Below are 20103 nucleotides of genomic sequence, written 5' to 3'. Positions count from 1 at the left end.
CTAATTCGAAGTCAAATAAGGGATCGTTTAGATCTTTATCAATCACTTACCCACCGTAGACTCACACCTCCATCAGAGCAGTGGTGACAGCTGGAACACTAACAATGGAAAGACAAGTTGCCTAGATGACAGACACCATCAATAGATTGACAAAGATAATAGAAGAAAATAACATTTGAATTGCCACCCTAGTTTGTCATTTGTAGTAGAAGGACAAAGATAATAAATCAAGCGCTCAGCCCTTACATCTTCAACTTTTGAGTCTAAGAGATAAATCACCCTCTTTTGAAGAGATCTCAAACAAGAACAAGATAACAGACTCAACTACAAATACTGATGCAGATTTATCATAACCTTACAAGAAGTCAAAGAAAAAGGGATGTGACAAAACCCCCATCTTCTCAAATTTAATTGATGACAACAAGGTCTACTGGAACCACCCCCTACCTTTGTGGTAAGTGATATTGTCACCCCAATCATGGCAGACGAAGGCATTTATCACTTGAGACCTGTTTGTTTGATAATCAACCTTCTTATAAGGCCAGCATCCACTACGTGAAAATCCCCAATTTCAACCGAAAAAATTGTTGGGCCTGGCCCGTTAAATTTTTATACTCAAATTCCACGGCCTTCGGACGACGTTTCTAATCTCACTCTCACTCTCACTCTCTCTCTCTCATCTCTCTCTCCTTCTATGTGTCTCTCGCTCAGTCTCTCTTTCTCTCTGTTTCTCTCTCACTATCATCGATCGACCTCTCCATATCTCTCTCTCTCGATCGTCATCGCTCTTTATCTCTCTCTCTCGATCGACCTCTCCATCTCTTTCTCACAGTTGCTCTCTTGATCGATCGACCTCTCCATCTCTCTCTCGATCGATCTGTCTCCTTCGATAGATCTCATCTCCCACTTCGAGAACTTCTTTTGAACACTAGTTATCACATTTGTTTCAAGAACTTCTTTCCAACCCTAGATATCAGTAGAACTGGCTCTGAAAATCGAAGCTTTTTTGATCGATCAAGACGTGAATGAGGGTCTTCTGAAGACCGACTACAAAAGACAAACGATATGCAAAGTCGGGGATTGAATAACCGATTAAATGGTTTGGTTATCCGATCCCGAGTTTCTACTCTCATGCTCTCTATGTTTGCTACAATGGCTGTGATTTATGTTGCTGACCGGTGAGTTTCCAATCTTGTTCGCATTTCTGTTTGATCGATTTCACTTTTTGTTGTTAGGATTTTTATATATCGGTGTCCAAATGAATCTGTTTAATTTATGTATATCTGAATCTTAAGTTAAATTATTTTTCAAAAATTTGAATTGGTTATTATGTAATTTTAGGCCCTGTTTGATTTCCACTTTTCATGCCAAATTGATGATCCAAACAGGTCTTTAATTTACTCATTTTTTTATGTATATTTTTTGGGTAGACTATGGCAGGATGCAGAGAACAGGGTTTATTTAATCAAAGAGCATGATAGGATTACTGGCCAGGTAACTTTTTGTTTCAATTTTTTATTTTTTTTTTAGGTTGAAATTCAGTTTTTTATGGAATTGCTGATTGGTGACTAGGACCAGTGATTTTAGTTGAAAATGCACTGCTGCTTGTCACACGTCTTCATCATAATTTTTTTTCGTGCAATTGGTGTGTGTCATGATTGATCTAGACTATCAGCAATTGGAAAGAATAGACGGACGAGTGCTTTGTTCGAGTTGTAAAGACACCTTATTTCTTACAAATGTCACCTTGATGAGGTCGTAAAAGTTTGTATGTGGTAATTCCCCAGAGATGGACATCAATTACAACTACTGTTTTTGCCGTAATCTTATTTTTACTGCTTTAGATGCAAAGAACAAATTTAATCCAAGAATTGATACAAATGTGTGCTCCCACACCTTTTAGCACTATCTTAGACTTCATTTCTTCAAATTTCTAATAATTATGCATGGATTTTATCTTTCTATAAATTTTGCGTCCTTGAATGTAATCTTTTGGCACTAAAAACTTTTTTTTATTTGCTGGAACCTATGTTGGAGACATTATAAATTTTGCATCCTTGCATCCTTTCTTGTGCTTCAGCAACTTCAAATCAAATATGTTGGTTCCTAGACTGCTATTTAGACTTCAATTATGGCCAAGATAGTTTTCCTAACACTTCAAAGTTGTGTTCTACACCCACAATGTACCTACATATATTTGCCATACATAGGCAACATAATTATCAAGTCTCAGTCCATCATAATGCAGTCTCATTTTATATTCATGAAATAGTAACTACTGTTGGAATAGTTGGTGATGAATATATAGCGTTATAAAGGACATAAGGACATATATGGTATAATTTGTAGCTAATGTTGGAATAGTTGGTAACAAGACATGGGTCTTTCTGGTTACAGTAGGTTTGCATTAGAGTTTAGTCCCAATTCCATACCATTTTGCACTAGTTATGAGTCAATTAACTACTTACATTTATGGAGAGGTCCCTTATGTTTTCTTTGTAGATGATGCATTGTTGGTCAATGAAATTGGAGGGGGTTAAATTTAAAACAAGAATCGTGGAGTGATACCATATAAACTAATGGTTCTAAGATAACAAGGTCTAAGATCAGGGGCGGAGCCAGGATTTTCCTATAGTGGGGGCAAACTATGATTAATTGTATAGTGAAGATGAATGATTTTAGGGAGAAATTAAGATGTTTTTAATTAGAAGGTGAAGAAAATGATATTTAGGTCATTTCCAATTAATGTTTGAGAAATCTGGTCAAGAGGCGATGTCATCAACAAAAAATTGAAGAGGTGAGAGAGTGGGGATAAATGGGGCAAATAATTAGTTGAAAATATAGGGGTGTCTCAAAATTCTGTGGGGGGCAAAATTGGAGGGAGATGAGGGTGTAAGGGCAAAAGAGGAGAGAGGTGAGGGAATGGGGCATGCATGTAATTAGTTGAAAATATAGGAGTGTCTCAAAGTTCTATGGGGGCAAAAATTGAAGGGAAGTGAGGGTGTAGGGGCAAATGGGGGGAAAGCTGAGGGAGTGAGGACAAATGGGACATGTAATTAGTTGAAAATATAGGGGTGTCTCAAAGATCTGTGGGGGCAATTGCCCCCACCAGCTCCTTACTAGCTCCGCCCCTGTCTATGACAATATATATGCAACACAACTTTGGTAAGAACTCTCTTGGCACTACAACGTTTTCGATCTATAGCGTCGGTTTATAGCAGCGGATGACTATTTCAACTGCAGTATGGTACATTTTTTGTATTGGATTATTTTATCCACCGCTATAGGGACCCATGTATAGCGCTGTAAGATACATTTTTAGCAACACAGCCGGGTAAGCTGGTGAAACTTAGTTACTCATGTTTAGTTGTTTCTAGCTTTTCTCTTGATTGGTTTGATGTGTTTGGTTCAGCTTTTCTTTTGTATATGATATCGGCAATTGCTACTGTGCTCGTACTGATGTTGCATTGCTCCCCTCACTACGGGCAGACGAACATAATGGTTTACGTAGGCATATGCTCTATAATTGGATCATTGACAGTAAGTAGTTATAGCATTTCAATTGGAAATTGGGGAAATGATAACTTTGATTATGATCTGAAATCTATTGATGTATAATCTGATATGAACCCATACTTGATTGAATAAGTGTTGGCGATGGGAATTGGTTATGCCTCTTTGGGGTTGGTTTGTGTGTGCTTTAATGCTTATTTTCTAATCCAGAAGTACAATTTGGCTTCCTATATCTGACGAGGTTTTCTGATTGAAGGTTATGAGCATAAAAGCAATTGGGATTGCAATAAAACTTACATTGGAGGGTATAAGCCAAGTTGCATACTTCCAAACATGGATATTTGCAATGGTTACGATCACCTGCATCATCACTCAGTTGAATTATCTAAGCAAGGTCGGTACCTCATTTATTCATTGTGGATTTTTTTACCCATTTCTTTATTCAATGTTGAAGAAAAAGCAACATCTTTCGCCTGAGGAAATCTTTGGATTTTCAGTTTCATGTTGTGTTAATACATGCGATTTTCATAGGATATTAAGTAATTTATTTAGGTTTAATATCTTACTGTGATTTGAAGGGAAGTTTTCCCAAGCTTTTTCTTCAGGTGAAAGGGGAGTAGAATATAGTTATTAGGTTATATATACCTATTATAGCATGGGAAAGATAACATGCTGGAACTGACACTATAATAATTGTTCAGTGTTTGTGCTTTAAAAGTATGCATAATGTTGCAAGTTTTTGTGTTTTATTTATACTATCTGAGAACATACATTCCCAGATTTCAAGCATAGAGATATTTTGAAAGATTATAGTGATTACATCCCTTGTTACATCAGTTGAATATATGTTCCTAGTGGTATGGCAGTCCAGAATATGTCTGGTCCAATCTTTAAGGTTGTTCTCAAGTTTTCTGATACAACTTTAGGCAACTATTAGTTTCTATGTTACTTCTTACTGAAATGATTTTATCATTTTTTCTCTTCTAGAGATTGGACAAGAGCAAGTCGCTTAGCATGTGTAGCATTAAGTGATAGTTTCATCCTATATCTGTTTGCAATTTCAAAAATGCATCTACTAGCTTGGCATTGTGGCGTTGTAGTTTGTTTACTGTATAAAATACTATGTAGTTTAATTGTTGAGTTTGGCATGTCTCCAGGCATTGGATACCTTCAACACTGCAGTTGTGTCTCCTATCTATTATGCCATGTTCACTTCTCTCACAATTTTTGCAAGTGTCATAATGTTTAAGGTAAATACTGATGAACTCGTACACTACACCAATATATATAGAGTTGGTCTATCCTTATTCCTTATTCTTACTTCCCAAGTGGGAGACCCATATAGGTCATATATTGACTTTGGACCACAATGAATTAATGCTCAACACGATGATACTTGTCACAACATATATATCAGCACATTCTAATTTTTATTGTGTAAAAAGGGTTTTCCTAAGCAATGGGTAAAATGAAAAATACAGATTTTTCAACTCCAAGTCAGCTTTTTACTAGTCTTGGAATGTCAAAATGAATTGCACGTTTTTGTTGATCGCCTCTAAGGTATGGAGAAAGCCCAAACGCATGAGTTCCATGATATTTGTCACAACATATATATCAGCACAAATTGAACATTTTGTACTACACATTTCATCCTTTACCTTGAGTTCATTTCTCATAGGACTAGGAGTTCTGTTTGTTGATTTTTGGAGAGGGAAACCATCCTCACGAAAAAAAAACCCAACACTTCTAACCCTGTGACTGCCAATTTCACCTTCAATTTTTTAAAATAGCTCATTGTAACATATCAAACATATAATTTAAAAGAATCTGGACTATTGAAATCCTAATCTACTTTAAGTTCACAATTGATGAGGTTGATAAGTTTCAGAATGAGCTGATATTTGTGATGGAAGTGACCTTCTTAGTGAGGAGAATATTCTCACTAAAAATCAGCCTAGTGAACCCCGCATGTATGCTTTTCAGCAAATTCATTAAGTTTGCTGTTATTTATAGGATTACTCTGGTCAGAGTGCGAGCAGTATAGCATCAGAGCTCTGTGGATTCATAACTGTGCTGTCGGGTACTACAATGTTGCATAGTACCAGAGAACCAGATCCTCCAATTACAAGTATTTTGTGCATCTCCTGTACACAACTTGCATAAATTACTTCAAATGGATTTTATGTACGATGTATTAATCTAGCCCATCTTATTTATGGCAGTTGTTATGGTATAGGATTTACCAAGGAATTCAAAGAAAGTTAAGAAACCCATTCTTCTAGGTTGGGCATGTAATATCCTACCTTGATTTTCAAGAGGGGGTGAATTTGCAACCATTACTTCCAAGAGAAGTTTTAAGTGATCACTAGTCGAATACAAAGATGTGAGTTCTTAAAACAATATGATGATGATGATGAACACTAATGCATACTCTTTAAACTCCTGAGTGAATTAAATCTGAATTGAGTAAGTTAATCCAAAACTCTATTTTGAAGTGTCGAAGTTCTTAAATCTTGTAACTAGGATACTTGATTCACCACATTGAAGATGTCTTTTGACCTCTTTTACAGATTGTATTTTAGGATAATACAAGTAATTTTCCTGATGTCATGAAAGAATGTAAGCAAAAAAAAAAAATCTTGTTTCAAGCGCCTTAGGAACTCTTCTAGCTTTTGTTTTAAGAAAAGCAATGCTTAAACTCAATAATCCTTGCACTTATTTCAAGTGATAAATGGTTTTTTTTTCTCCTAACACATGCAGATTTGTATTCACCACTATCTCCTAGAATATCATGGCATATCCAAGGGAATGGGGAACTATGGAAGCAAAAGGATGAAGATGGGCTATCTGCCGAATTTGTCACAATTCTTCGCCAAGACTATTTCACTTAGATGAGTACTTGCATGTGAATTCATTCACAATTCAAGGGAAGCACTTTTTCAGAAATAGTTGCTGTAAATCTGCAGTTTGTAGTAAATGCTGGGAGATGCGCTATTTATGATTTATGAACTCTCTATAGCAACTCAATATGCTGATCAAGGATCCATCTGTGCTCGAGGAGGCTAAGTTAATGAGGTCTTACGTCTCCTTTCTTCCAGAGTAAATCTTCTAATCCTTCTTCCTTTAATACCTCATCTGAGTGTGCAATCGTCCTCCTAGCCTTGTTTTGGGGTCTAAGTTATTATTCTTTTTTTTTCAATTTTTTAATATAGGTCTGCTCCATTTGTTTCTTTTTAGCTAATAAAATCCATGCACGTGAGTATAGGTTTTCAAATAATATCATTGCTTCTTATTTAGTACTTAGTCCTACTTGCGATAGTGATACATGCTTGCTTGTATCTTGAATCTTTTTAATGTTACACTGTCACTTCCACAAACCATTATGATGGTTCTGCTCTATGTATCTTGGTGAAACATTAACTTCATTTACCAGTAAGGCAGTGACTAATCAATCCGTTGTTACCATTATAAATCACTATTCCATGTACACAGTTTACTTAAAACTTCCACTGTCTAAGTGCCAAACTTCCAAACCTTTCTTGTTGTCCAAATGCATTTCATATTTGCACACATTTAGGTGCCACCACAATTATTTGTGAATTTTATAAAGTAGTTCCAAATGCATTTTATTGCATATCTCAATATAATCAATCATATTTGCCAATGTAATTTTCATCACCTGTTGTTCAGGATTTACTCTCATTTTCAGTATTGAGGAACTACACTCGTAAGTCATAACTTGTAAACTAGGCAATTGATGACAATCTCTTTTAAGCACTTGTTGCTCTAAGTGCCTTTTTGGGCTAGGGTTAACTTCTATTTAATCTCTATGATAGAATATAGTACATTAGTAATGATTTTCTAAATAAGTTTATCTTTTTGCTTGGTGCAGTAACTTCAGTTATTATTTGCATAAGATGCTTATATCTTCCTCTTTCAAATTTACTAGATTCTGCAATCACTAAGCAAGCAAGCTAGTGGTTAGTAGCAAGCTAGCACCTTGTACTAGATTCTACAGTCAAAGTATTCAAATATAATTGTATAACTACTTGATGCACGCCTTTTGAAAATATAGTCCTTCTCAACCTTTCTGGTAAAATCTTTGTAGTGCATCTGATCCTACATGATTTGATCTGTCATTTGATATGAGGAAGTTGGTTTGGTTATCCATGACCTTGGATCTTTCTTTATGCTATTTATGGAGTAGTTTCTTACTTGTTTTTCTCGAATTCATGAAGAATTTGTATATGCCAATATTAATTAATTTGGACATTTATTGATTAGGCGAAGATCCAGTTTCTTAGATTTCTTGAAATTGGGTTTGGGCTGTTTGTTATTCTCAAATGACTTGTTTTTGCAGTCTCACTCAAGACTTTCTTTCAATAAGGTTAGTATAGTTCAATTTCTACCTTTTGATGATTCTCACACTCCCAACATAGATCCATTGTAGCACTTTAGGCCACTCCCAACATAGAACCATGTTCTAGCACTTTTGATAACATATTTCTTATTTTTTAACATTTGAAAATAAAATCTAGCTATGTTCTTCTATTACTTTGGGTTGATATCTCGATATACCAAATCTTTTCCGTGTAGGTACGAGAGCACTATTAGGATTTCTTTCAAAACAGTAGCAATGTGGGGGAAATCCAAATCTTGAGGAAAATAAGAGGGCACGATAGAGCAAAGAGAGCCAGAAGAGATCAAGGGAATCACGACCATTTGCTTATAACTGTGTTTTATTTCTAAACAATTATGTGACGTAATTTCATTTGTAACTGCCCAATTACTTCAATTAGAGCTGGTTTAGTAATGAAATTTCAATAGATAATATGAATTTTGAGTTGTTTAGTTTAATTTGGAGCTTGTTTAATGATTTTTGTTTTGTTTGTTATTTTTCTGATTTTTTTTAATTATGTCATTTATTGGGATTGGTGAATTAGAGGACCTCCATATTCGACGGTCATATTCTATGGAATTTTTTTTTTTTTTCAAGCCCATTCTACAAGAAAATATTTGATAGTGCAGGGCCGTCAAAAAAAAAAAATTCTACAAGAGAATATTTGACGGGAGGGTCCGTCAAATTTCTCAAAATTTGACGAGCTAAGACCGTCAAATATGGGCCTTTTTCACATAGTGATCCCTCTTCATGTGAAAGGTGGAGAAAGTCCACTATGAAGTTTTGGTCAAGAGAAACATATAGAGGTTGATTTTGGACAAAAAGCGGAAGAAATAATTATTTGGTGAGTGGGAGGTCATTAGGTTCTTGCTTTCATTCTTCTCTAGAAAAGTTGCAAAACCAATCCTCCTTCCAAGATCATAGATGAACAAGTTAAATTTGTTGTCTCACCTGAAACCCAATCTAGTCGGCAGCAAAAACAGTTTCCCAGCAAATCCCAAAAACAATTGAAAATAATTTCGTGTGGCAATGAAATTAAAAGGCGTAACGTAGAAGTGGTAAGCACACAAGCTGAGGTCTTAAGAAACAGGGAAGACCACCCAAAGAAAAGGGGATTAAACTACTGAAAGTAAAAATTGTAGGTAAAAAAAACCAAAGGTTCTACTAAATAGAGGAAGAGCAGTAGAGAAGTTTCCAAACAGAAATTCATTGGCGAATGGGTCCAAGTTTTTGGGAAAAGGGGGCTCTCAATCCGAAAGAGTTTGTTAGAATCTCAATGGGGAACATCTTGAGCTAACAAGGGATGAGAGTGAGTTTAGTGATCCTGTGGAGCACAAGTTCTTTAAAAAAAAAAGGATTAAGAGAGGATGTGGTCTCAGAAACGCCTAAGATAGTTGCAGCAGAATATGAATAAAAAATAAAAGTTGGGTGGTGGTGCACATTAAAGGGAATGAAAAAATAATAATTTAAAAGAGGATGTCGTGTGTGGTTGTATGCCGTAATAAAAAGAGCAAAAGAGAAGGAAGAAAGTTTGTGTTTGCACGTGTGTGCATGTTTGTGTGCGTAACCATACATGTGGGTCACTGTGTGTACACATTTAAAGTAAGACAATGCAACCCAGTTCTTATAAAAGAGAGAGAGAAAGAGAGAGTGACCAAAAGATTCATACCTACTGTTGTGAAGGTGTAGTTTTGAAAAAAAATAAAGGAGGAAGGGATTAAATAGCTAAAGAAGAGGAGGGACGTTGTATAAGGAGAAAGGGAGAATAGTTAGAGGACCAATGGGAAAGGAGAAGTAAAGAAGAAAAATGATTGAGGCAACAAAAAAAAAATAGATAAAAAAGATAGTAAGGCTAAGCTTACTTGCTTAGTAGGATTCAAATCTTGCTAAGCACTACAACAAATATGGATATTAGGAACTGTTTATAACCGTTCCTAAGACAGTATGAAACGGTAATTGAGGCGTCGTTAATGAGTTTAACGGCTGTTCTATATTTCAGGATTTGGAACAGTTAAAAACCGTTCCAGATATCGGAATTCGGAACGGCTTAAAACCGTTCCAAATCTGAAAGCACTGGCACAATAAATAACACCTTAGACATCGATTAAAAATCCGATGTCTATAAGACTGATGTTCTAAGTCTGAGACTTTAGACATCGGTTATAAACCGATGTCAAAAGTTGTCATAAATTGATATCTAAACTTTTTTTTCAAAAATTAATTTTTAAATTCTTTTTTTCTATGCCACTATTAACCACGGTCAAAATAAACATAAATATAGAACATTGAGGTTCTTTATCACATTCATTTATACACAGAAAGAGTTAAAATTAATCATAATTTACAAAATTACCAAATACTTCACCATCAAAATTATAAAATAGAATCACCACTACGCCCCTAAAACAAGAAATATTCCAATCACTTCTTTCCTACATTACCATATATACATTACAAGTTCTAAATACTCGTAAAGCTTTATTTTGAGAGTACAGCTACAAGAGTCTTCCCTGTGAAAAGTTTTCAAAACAACCAGAGATTAGGGGATAAAGCAAATGTTAAAGAAATAATTAACAAAACAATGTATTTTTTTTTTTTCTAAATTATGAATCGAAAAGTAAATTTTATTCATCTGTTATGCCAACAAAGGTATCTAAGATCTGCAAAAATTGTCGCCACAGAAGAATTAAAAAAAAAAAAGCATATAAATTAATTAGAAATGAAATTGAAATATGGAATCATCAATGTTGAGAATTAGAGAAGAAAGAAGAAGAATTGCCTCGGTTCGAGCATCAACTAAGACTTGTCTTACGTATCCTCATTTAGATTTAGAGGTTTAAGAACTGTTGAAATGCCATTAACACTTACTCTTCTCCTTCTTCTTATTATTATTATTAGCTCAGATATGAACATGAAACGAATTAATACTACTACTCATCACAATAACCTATAAGGCAAAGAACAAGACAACCATTAGCATCCAAATCCTAGCACTAGTTTCTTTTAGTAAGGGAAGACGAAGGAAGAAAAACCTACCTCTCCTTTTGTTTTATAAGTAAGCCTACCTGTCCTATTGTTCAGTATCAAATGGAGATTCTGCAAATATAGAAACTTCGAACCAATCAACAAAACCTACCTTTACAAGATCTCTTACATAACCAAGACACTGATGGAACTGATCAAAACACTATCTACTAAAACATGTTCAGAGGGTTTTACTCAGTATCAAGAACATATACTCAATGTCATTATTTGCGCCGAAAGGACGACTGAAAATCCATAATGTATTTACGAATCCTCCGGAAAAATACTAGCACTTCTAGACTCCCTGATACTAGCAAAGAATTTCATGATTCAGTATCGAAGAAAACAATGCTCAACCAAAAGTAGGATTGAAATTCCATGATGGATTTACAATTCCTCTAGCTAGAACTTCTAGACTCACTAATACTGGTAAAAGCCATAAATATTTTAAGAAAAACGAGCTCAATTGCTGATCGTGGTTGCTAATATTGGATCTAAGTTTGAATTATATACAACAATTTTATGCAATAAAAAATATATAAAAAATCAAAAATACTAAATTAAGTTGAGATGCTCACCAAGAAGAGTGCCTGGGAGACAGTTGCCTGATCCGACTGTTACAAAAGAACACCTTTGATCACCGATGAGAAAGGAACCAAGTTCTTCTCCTCTTCCTCTTTTCTTGTGTACAAACGATAATGATCCAATGGAGGTAATATCTGATAAATTCCAGCGTACAACCAATAAACTACTATCGGTGAACCAACATTTATAGCATTGAAATGTTGTTCATAGTCTGAAAGAAACTAATGGGATATATGGCGTTATGATGCATGAATGCTTCCACAAAAAATCTTGATGATGCAATGAAGTATGAAATTGGATGTCAAACAAACCGTTGCAGCCATGTTATAATTGCCATTCCGCAAAATTGTGTTAAGCAGAGAAACCGGAGGAAAGTGTTCAGTTAAACCAGACTCGTATGCAAAATATAAAGCCTCAGTCACCTTGCCACTCTTCACTAATTCATCAATTAAATCTGCAAGAAAAGATAGTAGCTTTAATCGACGAGGAGGTGTGCACAGAAACATCGATAAAGAAAATAAGCACTTGAGAAGTGATTTTCTTTTGAAAGAGAGAAACCTCTAGAGATACTTTTACAGAGGGACATCATATAATTTACTTATATTTCTTGTGGTACCCCAACCAAGTGGACCTTCATATTGAATATCAGTTCAGTCAAGAGATCTAGTTCTTTCAGCACAAGAAAGTACTCCTTCCATATCACCACCAAGGGCCACAGGGAAAGACATGCATAACGGCCCAAAGGATTCAGTCCTTTAGTGGATGATAAACTCTCAGAATTAACATAAGGTAAAAGACATTATTAAAACACTTCACATGGACACGGTAAAACTCCCCAGAACCTTCTCATTCTTAGTTTTGCCAATAAAAGGAAATTAAGAAAAACTATAAACAATAGGGATATTTCCCTTTGAAATCCAACTAATGAAAATACTATTAACCACAAGAAATGAATGGGAATACCAGCAGAAATTTAATCACAAAAGAATTTTACAAAAATATTATAAAAGAAACTTGATAGACAACGATATGACCAAGTCATACTCAACCACCTATCCTTCTAAGTGGAGTGTTGTTCTACATATTCCAAGCTGAAATGCACTACCGATTCAACGGTACTTCATCACCCGGAGATATAATTTGAATAATGAGATCATCTCAGCCAACAATATGACCAAGAAAACTCGAACCTAATTGTTTTTATCTCACTCAAATACACAGTATCTTACCATTTGGGCCTCACCCAAATTGTCAAAACGGCAAGTTAAGGTACATGATTGCAAGTAATTGATCAGCTATACATCACGAATAACTTACCCTATAAGACCAACTTGGAATTTCTTATAACCTGATTACATACATAGTCTTAATTCATTTATCATACATATACATCCCACCAATACAATTTTCATAAAGCATAACCACCATCATAAAAAAGAGAATAAATAAACTGCAAGAAAACAAATAAATCCATATCTAAATATATAATCATAAACAATCTACACGTAGTGACTATGCTGACGAGGAGGTGTGCACAGAAACATCGATGCTTTTCCTAATGATATGAAAGAAAAATCTTTGGTTCTATGCGCACCTCCACGTTAGCATAAAGTCTAACTCAGTGTCCCGCACAGTCACCCAGAGAATAAACAAATGAAACAGTACTAGAAACGAATTAGATTTAATTCTTACTACCTGAAGGAGTATGGGTAACTCGAGGCTTTATCGCACTAAAAGCATCAAGGTGAAATCCAGCTAGCTCAAGTGATGCAGGTAACAAATACACGATCATCATCGGTTAACCTTTCAGTCTCAATTGGAACCCGAAAGAAGAAAAGAAAAGTATTAGTGATACTGCCCCCACTAAATAATTATTAGCAAAATGAATTGAAGGAAAATAGTAAGACAGAAGTTAGTTGTACCTTGAATCGATTTAATTGTGGACCTCTCTCCAACCAACATTTTACACTTACCTGAAATTGAACGAAACCATCAAAGTAAACAGCCCTGACTATATTTAAGTAAATAATCCAACAATCATTAGATTCTCTATTAAAAGCGTGCATAACATATTAAGCCAGCAAGAAACAGGTGCTCCCACAAAATAAATGGTAGTTCATCTTCACAATGCAAAGAAATAGCTTATCAACTATATTGTAATTTGTTTCAGTTGTATCTCAATATGCTAAAGCATGCTCTCTACAATTTAACTCCAAATACACCTAGTCATTGGAGAATAAGAAATTAGATGATTAGATCTATTCTTGGGACTGCACCGTAAATTTATAACAACTAGGAATCATATTTTACTTAGCAGACTGCACCCACAATCTTGTATAGAAAGATTCCCACTTTATTGAGCATAGTTGGACATCTGAGGTTAAAACCGTGTATTTTCAACCTTTTGAAATGGTGGAATAAAATATCCATAAGAACTTTGTAAACCTGCAACTGCACCCTCTTGAATATAAACAACTACTTTTTAATGAACAACTAATATTTTATTAGAAAGAAATCAAAAGGGTGCAAAAGGAAAAGTCTCTTCCTTGAGGACACTTCATCTATAATTAAAGCAGCTGTGGGCTCAAGGTCCATCTCTAGTTGAGTAACACTCAAATAGAATTTGTAGATTACAAGTTTATGATATCAAATAAAATTTTCAGATACAGCTGAATCCAAACCGATAAGAATCCGTTAGCCCTAAGATACATAAATATTATAATTCTGATTGGGTTAGATCTCCTAATTGGAGACCAATTTTCAGGTGGTATGTTTTCTGATAAAAGCAAGCTTGAGTAGGAAGCAAGGTTAAGTAGGAGTGTCGAACAAAAAGTTCTAAAATTTGGTTTTAACAAGACCAAGTGCTCCTCTTGTCAGTTACTAAAATCCAATCATTTATGAGCTAGGTGTACTTAGAACTTCAGTTCAAGCTGCTTGTCTGGACCAAGGGAAATTCCCTTACACTTGTGCATGCACCACTAATTAAGACTCTCCTAATGTTGGGGCCAACCCTTGGATCAGGCACAAACTAAATTTCAAAATGCTTAAAAAAACCCAGCCATCAGTTTTAAGTACTTCTATGTAGACAGACCACCAGCCATCACACACAAAATAAAAATACGAAGTAGATGCTGCATTTAGCCAATGGGTACATAATTAACTAGGTTTTTTAAGTTCTGAAGCAAACCATGAGATTGTAGCTCGTGATTCATGACAATTTTTTTTTTTGATTGATAAGCTGGGGTTAAAGGGACCCCGCCCTGAAGACACTACTGTCGAGTGTAAATACAAGTTAAATCTTCCTCAATAATTCTCAAAAGTTCTTGAGGAACATTACACATTTCTTCATCAACGAAAAAACCATTTGAAAAAGTGCCTTGTTTCGCTAAAAAATCCGCTGCCTGATTTGTTTCTCTCCAAACAAATTCAAAAGAACAATCGGCAAAGAAAAATCTGTGTTCTGCAATTTTCAGCAACTTTTCATCATATTTCCATGATGGAATGATTTCTTTTTTTATGCATTTGATTGAATATAATGAATCTGAAGAAATCAGAAGTCGGTTCAATCCCCTTGATCTAGCAAATCTCATCGCCTCTATTATTGCTTGAAGTTCAATTTGAATAATATCATCTGTTGCAATATTACTCCAGCCTGCAAAAAGCATTGACCCAATGCTATTTCTTCCAATAAATCCAAATCCTGACCCCTGCAAAGATCGAGCTCCATCTGTGTTTATCTTCACAACATTCTCCTCTGGTTTTGGCAAACATATCTGTTTTGTAACTGATTTAACAATGGAATAACAACAGCTCCAATTGTTTAAAATCTGCATATAAGTATGCATGAATCTATCCTCAATTGATAAACCATCAAACCGAATTTTTATAGCCTCGCCAACCTGTGTCAATATAGCTTCTTTTGATTTCTTAATGTCTTCAAAAATTCTTTGATTTCTTTCCTTCCAACAAAAGTAAACCATGGTACAAAAGGATACATGAAGCATTTGCATAATATGTTTACACTGAATTCACACACTCTTGATCACCTGTACTTCATGTTCTATTGATCCCATTCCTGCTCTTAAAATTCCAAACTTCTTCAAACATTGAGTCCAAATCCATCATGTATATGGACAATGAAAGAACAAATGGTCATTTGTCTCTTGATGGTTATAACACAAGGCATATCGAGACACCCATTTAAAACCCCTCTTGTTCAGATTTTTCACAGTAGATAGCTTCTTCTGAACGGCTAACCACACAATAAAGGAAAATTTTGGAATATAATTATTCCAAATAATTTTCTTCCAGCCTACTGACTCTTGCCTTTCACATAGTGCTTCGTGATCCGATTTCGAAGTAAATTGGCCGTTTGATGTTAGGTTCCGAACTATTCTATCCCTCATCAACATTTTAGGAATTGGTTTTGCTAAAATAAGATCAATAATTGTTTGCATACGATCATTGTATGGTCTTGGAAATACCCACCTTCTTTCCACAATAAAGTCTCGAATAACTGCACTTGAATGACTATCAAATTGATTTATAACTCTATTTCCAAATCTAGAAATAATGCTCCCTTCTTGTATCCAAGGATCTTTCCAAATGTATGTGTCTTTCCCATCTCCAACTAGAAATCGAACATGCTTTCTAACAAATTCTCTCTCATTAAAGATACCTCTCCATGCCCAAGAAGCATTGTTTGAAGGTTGGCATCCCCCACATATCTTTTCCTCATCCACTCCGTCCAAAAGGAATTGTTTTCCACCATTCTCCAATACAATTTTGCCATACCAATTTTATTTATATCCCTTAGACGTCGAATGTCAAGTCCTCCTTTTCCATAAGCTTTGCAAACTCTAACCCAACTAATTGGATGAATAGAACGCACAAGGGATGGACCACTCTACAAAAAAAATATTTAAAATGTTCTCAGTCTTTTTCAAAACACTCACCAGAATGTTGAAAGACGTCGACCAATAGACTTGAAAACTAGATAAAACATATTTGATCAGTTCAAGTCTACCAGCATACGACAATAGATTTGCTCTCCACCCTCAACCCTTTTAGAAACTCTATCAATCAAAGGTTGACATAGCGTATGAGATAGTCTTGAAGAAAATAAAGGGAGACCTAAATATTTAATAGGAAGACTTCCCTTAGAGAATCCAAGAGAATCAAGAATAATATTCTGATTTTTACATGATTCACTGAAAAAAATCAAACTCTTTGCTTCATTAACTTGGAGACCGGAAACGTTCAGAATATCTCGAATAGACTTTACTGACGATTCATCATTGTTAGAAAAAATTAGAACATCATCAGCAAAAATCAGATGGAAAACTCCTGGACTGCCCATTACTCTAGGAATACTCAGATAATTTGAAGAAACAAACTGATTAAGGATACAAGAGAAGGCTTCCATAATCATCGTAAATAAATAAGGGGAAAATGGGTCTCCTTGTCTCAGACCTCTTTCACTTCTGAAAAACCCATAAGCGGTGCCATTAATAAGAATAGAAAAGCTAGGAGTTGACACACATTCCATAACTCGATCTATCCAAAATGAAGGACAACCTAATTGAAGGAGTATTGATTTCAAAAAGCCCCAGTTAAGACAATCATAGGCTTTCCTAATATCAATTTTGGCACAAAAGGCTTCAGGAGATTTTGAACTATGAAAATTATGGACCATTTCATGGGTAAAAAAAATATTGTCTTGGATTTTTCTCCCCTTAATAAAAGCTGATTCATTAGGAGAAATAATATCAGGAAGGCAAATGGCTAACCTATTTGCTAGTAACTTGGAAATGATCTTGTATATAAAATTGCAAAGCACAATGAGCCTGAATTTTTTAAGACGATTGGCATTCTCTTCCTTTGGGATTAAACAAACTAAAGTGGCATTTATTTCCGTCAACAACTTCCCCTTTTTAAAAATATCTAACACTACCACACACACATCTTTTCCCACAATATCCCAGAAATTGACGAAGAATTCACCCCCAAATCCATCTGGTCCTGGAGATTTATTCCTTGGGGAAGCAAATATAATAGATTTTATCTCCTCCCTTGTAATAGGACTTGATAAAATTTGCACATGTTCTTCAGAAAATTTTGAAATAAAAGGCACTTGCATACTTATAGTAGGATTCGGATTGCGAAACATAGCTGAAAAAAATTGAGTAGCCCACTGTCCCATTTTTTTCTTCATCTTTGAGTAATGCTCCTTGATCCATAATCAACTCCATAATCCCATTCTTCGCAATATTCGCAGCTACTGATGAGTAAAAAAACTGTGTCTAGCTCAGAATTATAGACCCTCAAAGCCTCCACCTCCTGGCCTTGAAGATTATTGTCCATCGGCTCTCTCTGGATTTGGATTTGAATCCAAAATAATTTATCCTTTGCTTCTTCTTTTCGACTATGAATAGAACCAAAGTAATTCCTATTCCATACTCTTATGGAATTTTTCACCGCACGAATCTTTCTTGTGAGTCTAAACATTGGAGTACCCATAATTTCCCGATTCCACGCATTGAACACCACTTCTCGCAATCCTGGTTTGCTTATCCATATCGAAAAAAATTTAAAAACTTTCGGTCCGCCAGCAGAATTCCTTGGAAATTCCAATTTTAATGGGGCATGATCCGAGACTCCACATGGTAAATAATTCAGCAACATCTGAGGAAATTTAGCCATCCATGCCATATTTATTAACACCCTATCCAACCTACAAAGAATACGTCGACCTCCTGTAGATTTATTACTCCATGAGAACCAGTCAGAATTTGTCCTCAAATCTTGAGCACCAATCGTATTTATGAAGTCATTGAAATCACGCATTGATCTTCTTGAAGCAGGGGGCCCTCCTACCTTCTCTTCTTAGAATCTAACCATATTGAAATCTCCCAATAAAATCCATGGTTCCGTCGTGACTAAGTGGCTAAGGTCTGTCCATAACAGTCTTCTATCGTTTTCAAAATTTTCGGCATACACAAACGACATAATACTAACAAAACCATCCCAAATCCTAGTAACTTTGCAATGGATCACTTGACTTGATTCGAACATCTTTTGCACAAAAAAATACAATGGATTCCAGCCCACCCAAATCCGTCCATAAAAGTGAGACTCATAGTTATCGATGAATTTCCAATTTTTACACAACTGTTTATGAAATTTTTTTGCATCTGCAATCTGAATTTTTGTCTCACAAAACCCCATCAACTCAGCCTTCTCATCACTAATGAAGTCTCTAATCGCCCTTCTCTTTCGCGCATAATTCATTCTCCGAACATTCCACATTATCACTGACATTAAGAACTATTAATTTGATTTCCCTCACTAGGGATAGATTTTGATCTCGTGGTTCTATTAGCGACCTCCACCACATTCTTCTTCCTCATATTTTTTCCACCCTGTTTTTTGACGATTTTAGAATTACCATTGATAGCAGACTCTGTTGCTTCATAATAATTATTGTTCTCAGCCAATAGACCAGGTTCTTTTCCTCCTTTTGTTGTTTCATTATCCAGTACTTGAAAAGAGTTTTCAATGTGCATTGGTTGGACGTTCAGAACAACCTCAATACTAGCTGCCAATTTCGGATTATCCACTTCTTTCTCTGCTCCAACATTTTGCTCCGCTCCAATTGGTATACCCGTATCCATTCCAGGTTTTTTTGAGGAAGACCCACGTCTCCCAACTACGAGATTCCATCCATCTTTAGTTGGAGTGGAATACGGCATCAGATTTGTTTCTCTCACAAACGATTTTGTTTCTCCACCCAACTCCGAACCACACGTTGAGTTCGAATTTGAAACTCCTAAATTTTCAGAATTTGTATTATCTTCTTCTCCACTGCGATCCTCCCTGACTGCATCTGCATCATCCCAAACTCACCCAAACTAACCATATTTGCTCCTACTTCAACCTCTTTACTGCCTAACTCAACTGAATTTACATCAGTTGCAATTTCATTAACTCTTGACTGCTTTGCAGCCCAAGCAGAGACCATAATGACAGGTTTCTTTCTCTTCACTTTCGGGCATTGGTCATGACTATGATCAAAGGTTGCGCACACCTTACACGGCTTCGGCTTCCATTCATAAACAATTCGTTGATTGCACTTCGCTCCATTCTCCCTTTCTAGTACTACTATGTCTGGAAATTTACATAGACAGTCAATCTCTACACAAATACGAGCAAACCCAAGTCGAGATCTATTCGTTGTAGCCTCATCCGAATGCAAAGGAATTCCAATTTTGCTTCCTATACGACCCAAGCAGATTGGAGACCAAAATTGAATTGGTAATTGATAAGCCGAACCCAAATTGGAATCGAAGAGAGCATTTCACGCATAGGTTTAGCATCCACAGACCATTTTCGCAGAATTAATGGTCTTCCTCCAATGCTTCATACTGCCGAATTAAGAACCATATTACAGTCCTCTGAATTGCTGAATTTAAATAATAAAAATCCATCTTCCATGGATAGCATTTCCAGATTTCCTTTTATTTTCCACATCCTTTGAACAACAATTTTTAATCCATGAAAATAAAGTCGTTTCCCTAGAAGAT

General features: G+C 35.5%; 1 protein-coding gene across 6 annotated transcripts; it reads left to right on the top strand.

Moving 5' to 3' along the window:
• The first annotated feature begins 652 nt into the window (after window positions 1–652).
• LOC147386773 (putative magnesium transporter NIPA6) lies at window positions 653–8369 on the top strand. 6 transcript variants are annotated; one of them, XR_015172139.1, is made up of 8 exons: window positions 680–1178; window positions 1431–1494; window positions 3770–3907; window positions 4671–4763; window positions 5527–5641; window positions 6274–6612; window positions 7798–7900; window positions 8110–8356. XR_015172139.1 is itself a non-coding variant. In XM_086423894.1 (6 exons), exons 1-6 carry the CDS (start codon window positions 1066–1068, stop codon window positions 6402–6404), a joined length of 654 nt encoding a protein of 217 aa, XP_086280020.1. In that variant the 5' UTR covers window positions 680–1065; the 3' UTR covers window positions 6405–8101. The 6 variants fall into 6 exon arrangements, 1 of the variants encoding a protein (XP_086280020.1); XR_015172140.1 differs by lacking the exons at window positions 7798–7900; window positions 8110–8356 and adding an exon at window positions 5736–5896 and having other exon boundaries at window positions 653–1178; window positions 6274–6359; XR_015172136.1 differs by having other exon boundaries at window positions 6274–7900; window positions 8110–8369.
• Window positions 8370–20103: the final 11734 nt, after the last annotated feature.

The sequence above is a fragment of the Akebia trifoliata genome, chromosome 14 (genome assembly GCF_017979445.1).
Source record: "Akebia trifoliata isolate Shusen 1 chromosome 14, ASM1797944v1, whole genome shotgun sequence".
Classification (NCBI taxonomy): Eukaryota; Viridiplantae; Streptophyta; class Magnoliopsida; order Ranunculales; family Lardizabalaceae; genus Akebia; species Akebia trifoliata.
The sequence above is the reverse complement of the archived record's forward strand: the minus strand, read 5'-3'. Positions and strand labels throughout refer to the sequence as shown.

What these genes read in the sequence shown, in the direction of transcription:
- LOC147386773 (XM_086423894.1), top strand. Translation starts at nt 1,066, where the DNA reads ATGCAAAGTCGGGGATTGAATAACCGATTAAATGGTTTGGTTATCCGA. An exon ending in GTGATTTATGTTGCTGACCG is followed by an intron (nt 1,179 to 1,430) that starts GTGAGTTTCCAA and finishes TTTTTTGGGTAG; the next exon opens with ACTATGGCAGGATGCAGAGA. An exon ending in CAAGTGTCATAATGTTTAAG is followed by an intron (nt 4,764 to 5,526) that starts GTAAATACTGAT and finishes TGTTATTTATAG; the next exon opens with GATTACTCTGGTCAGAGTGC.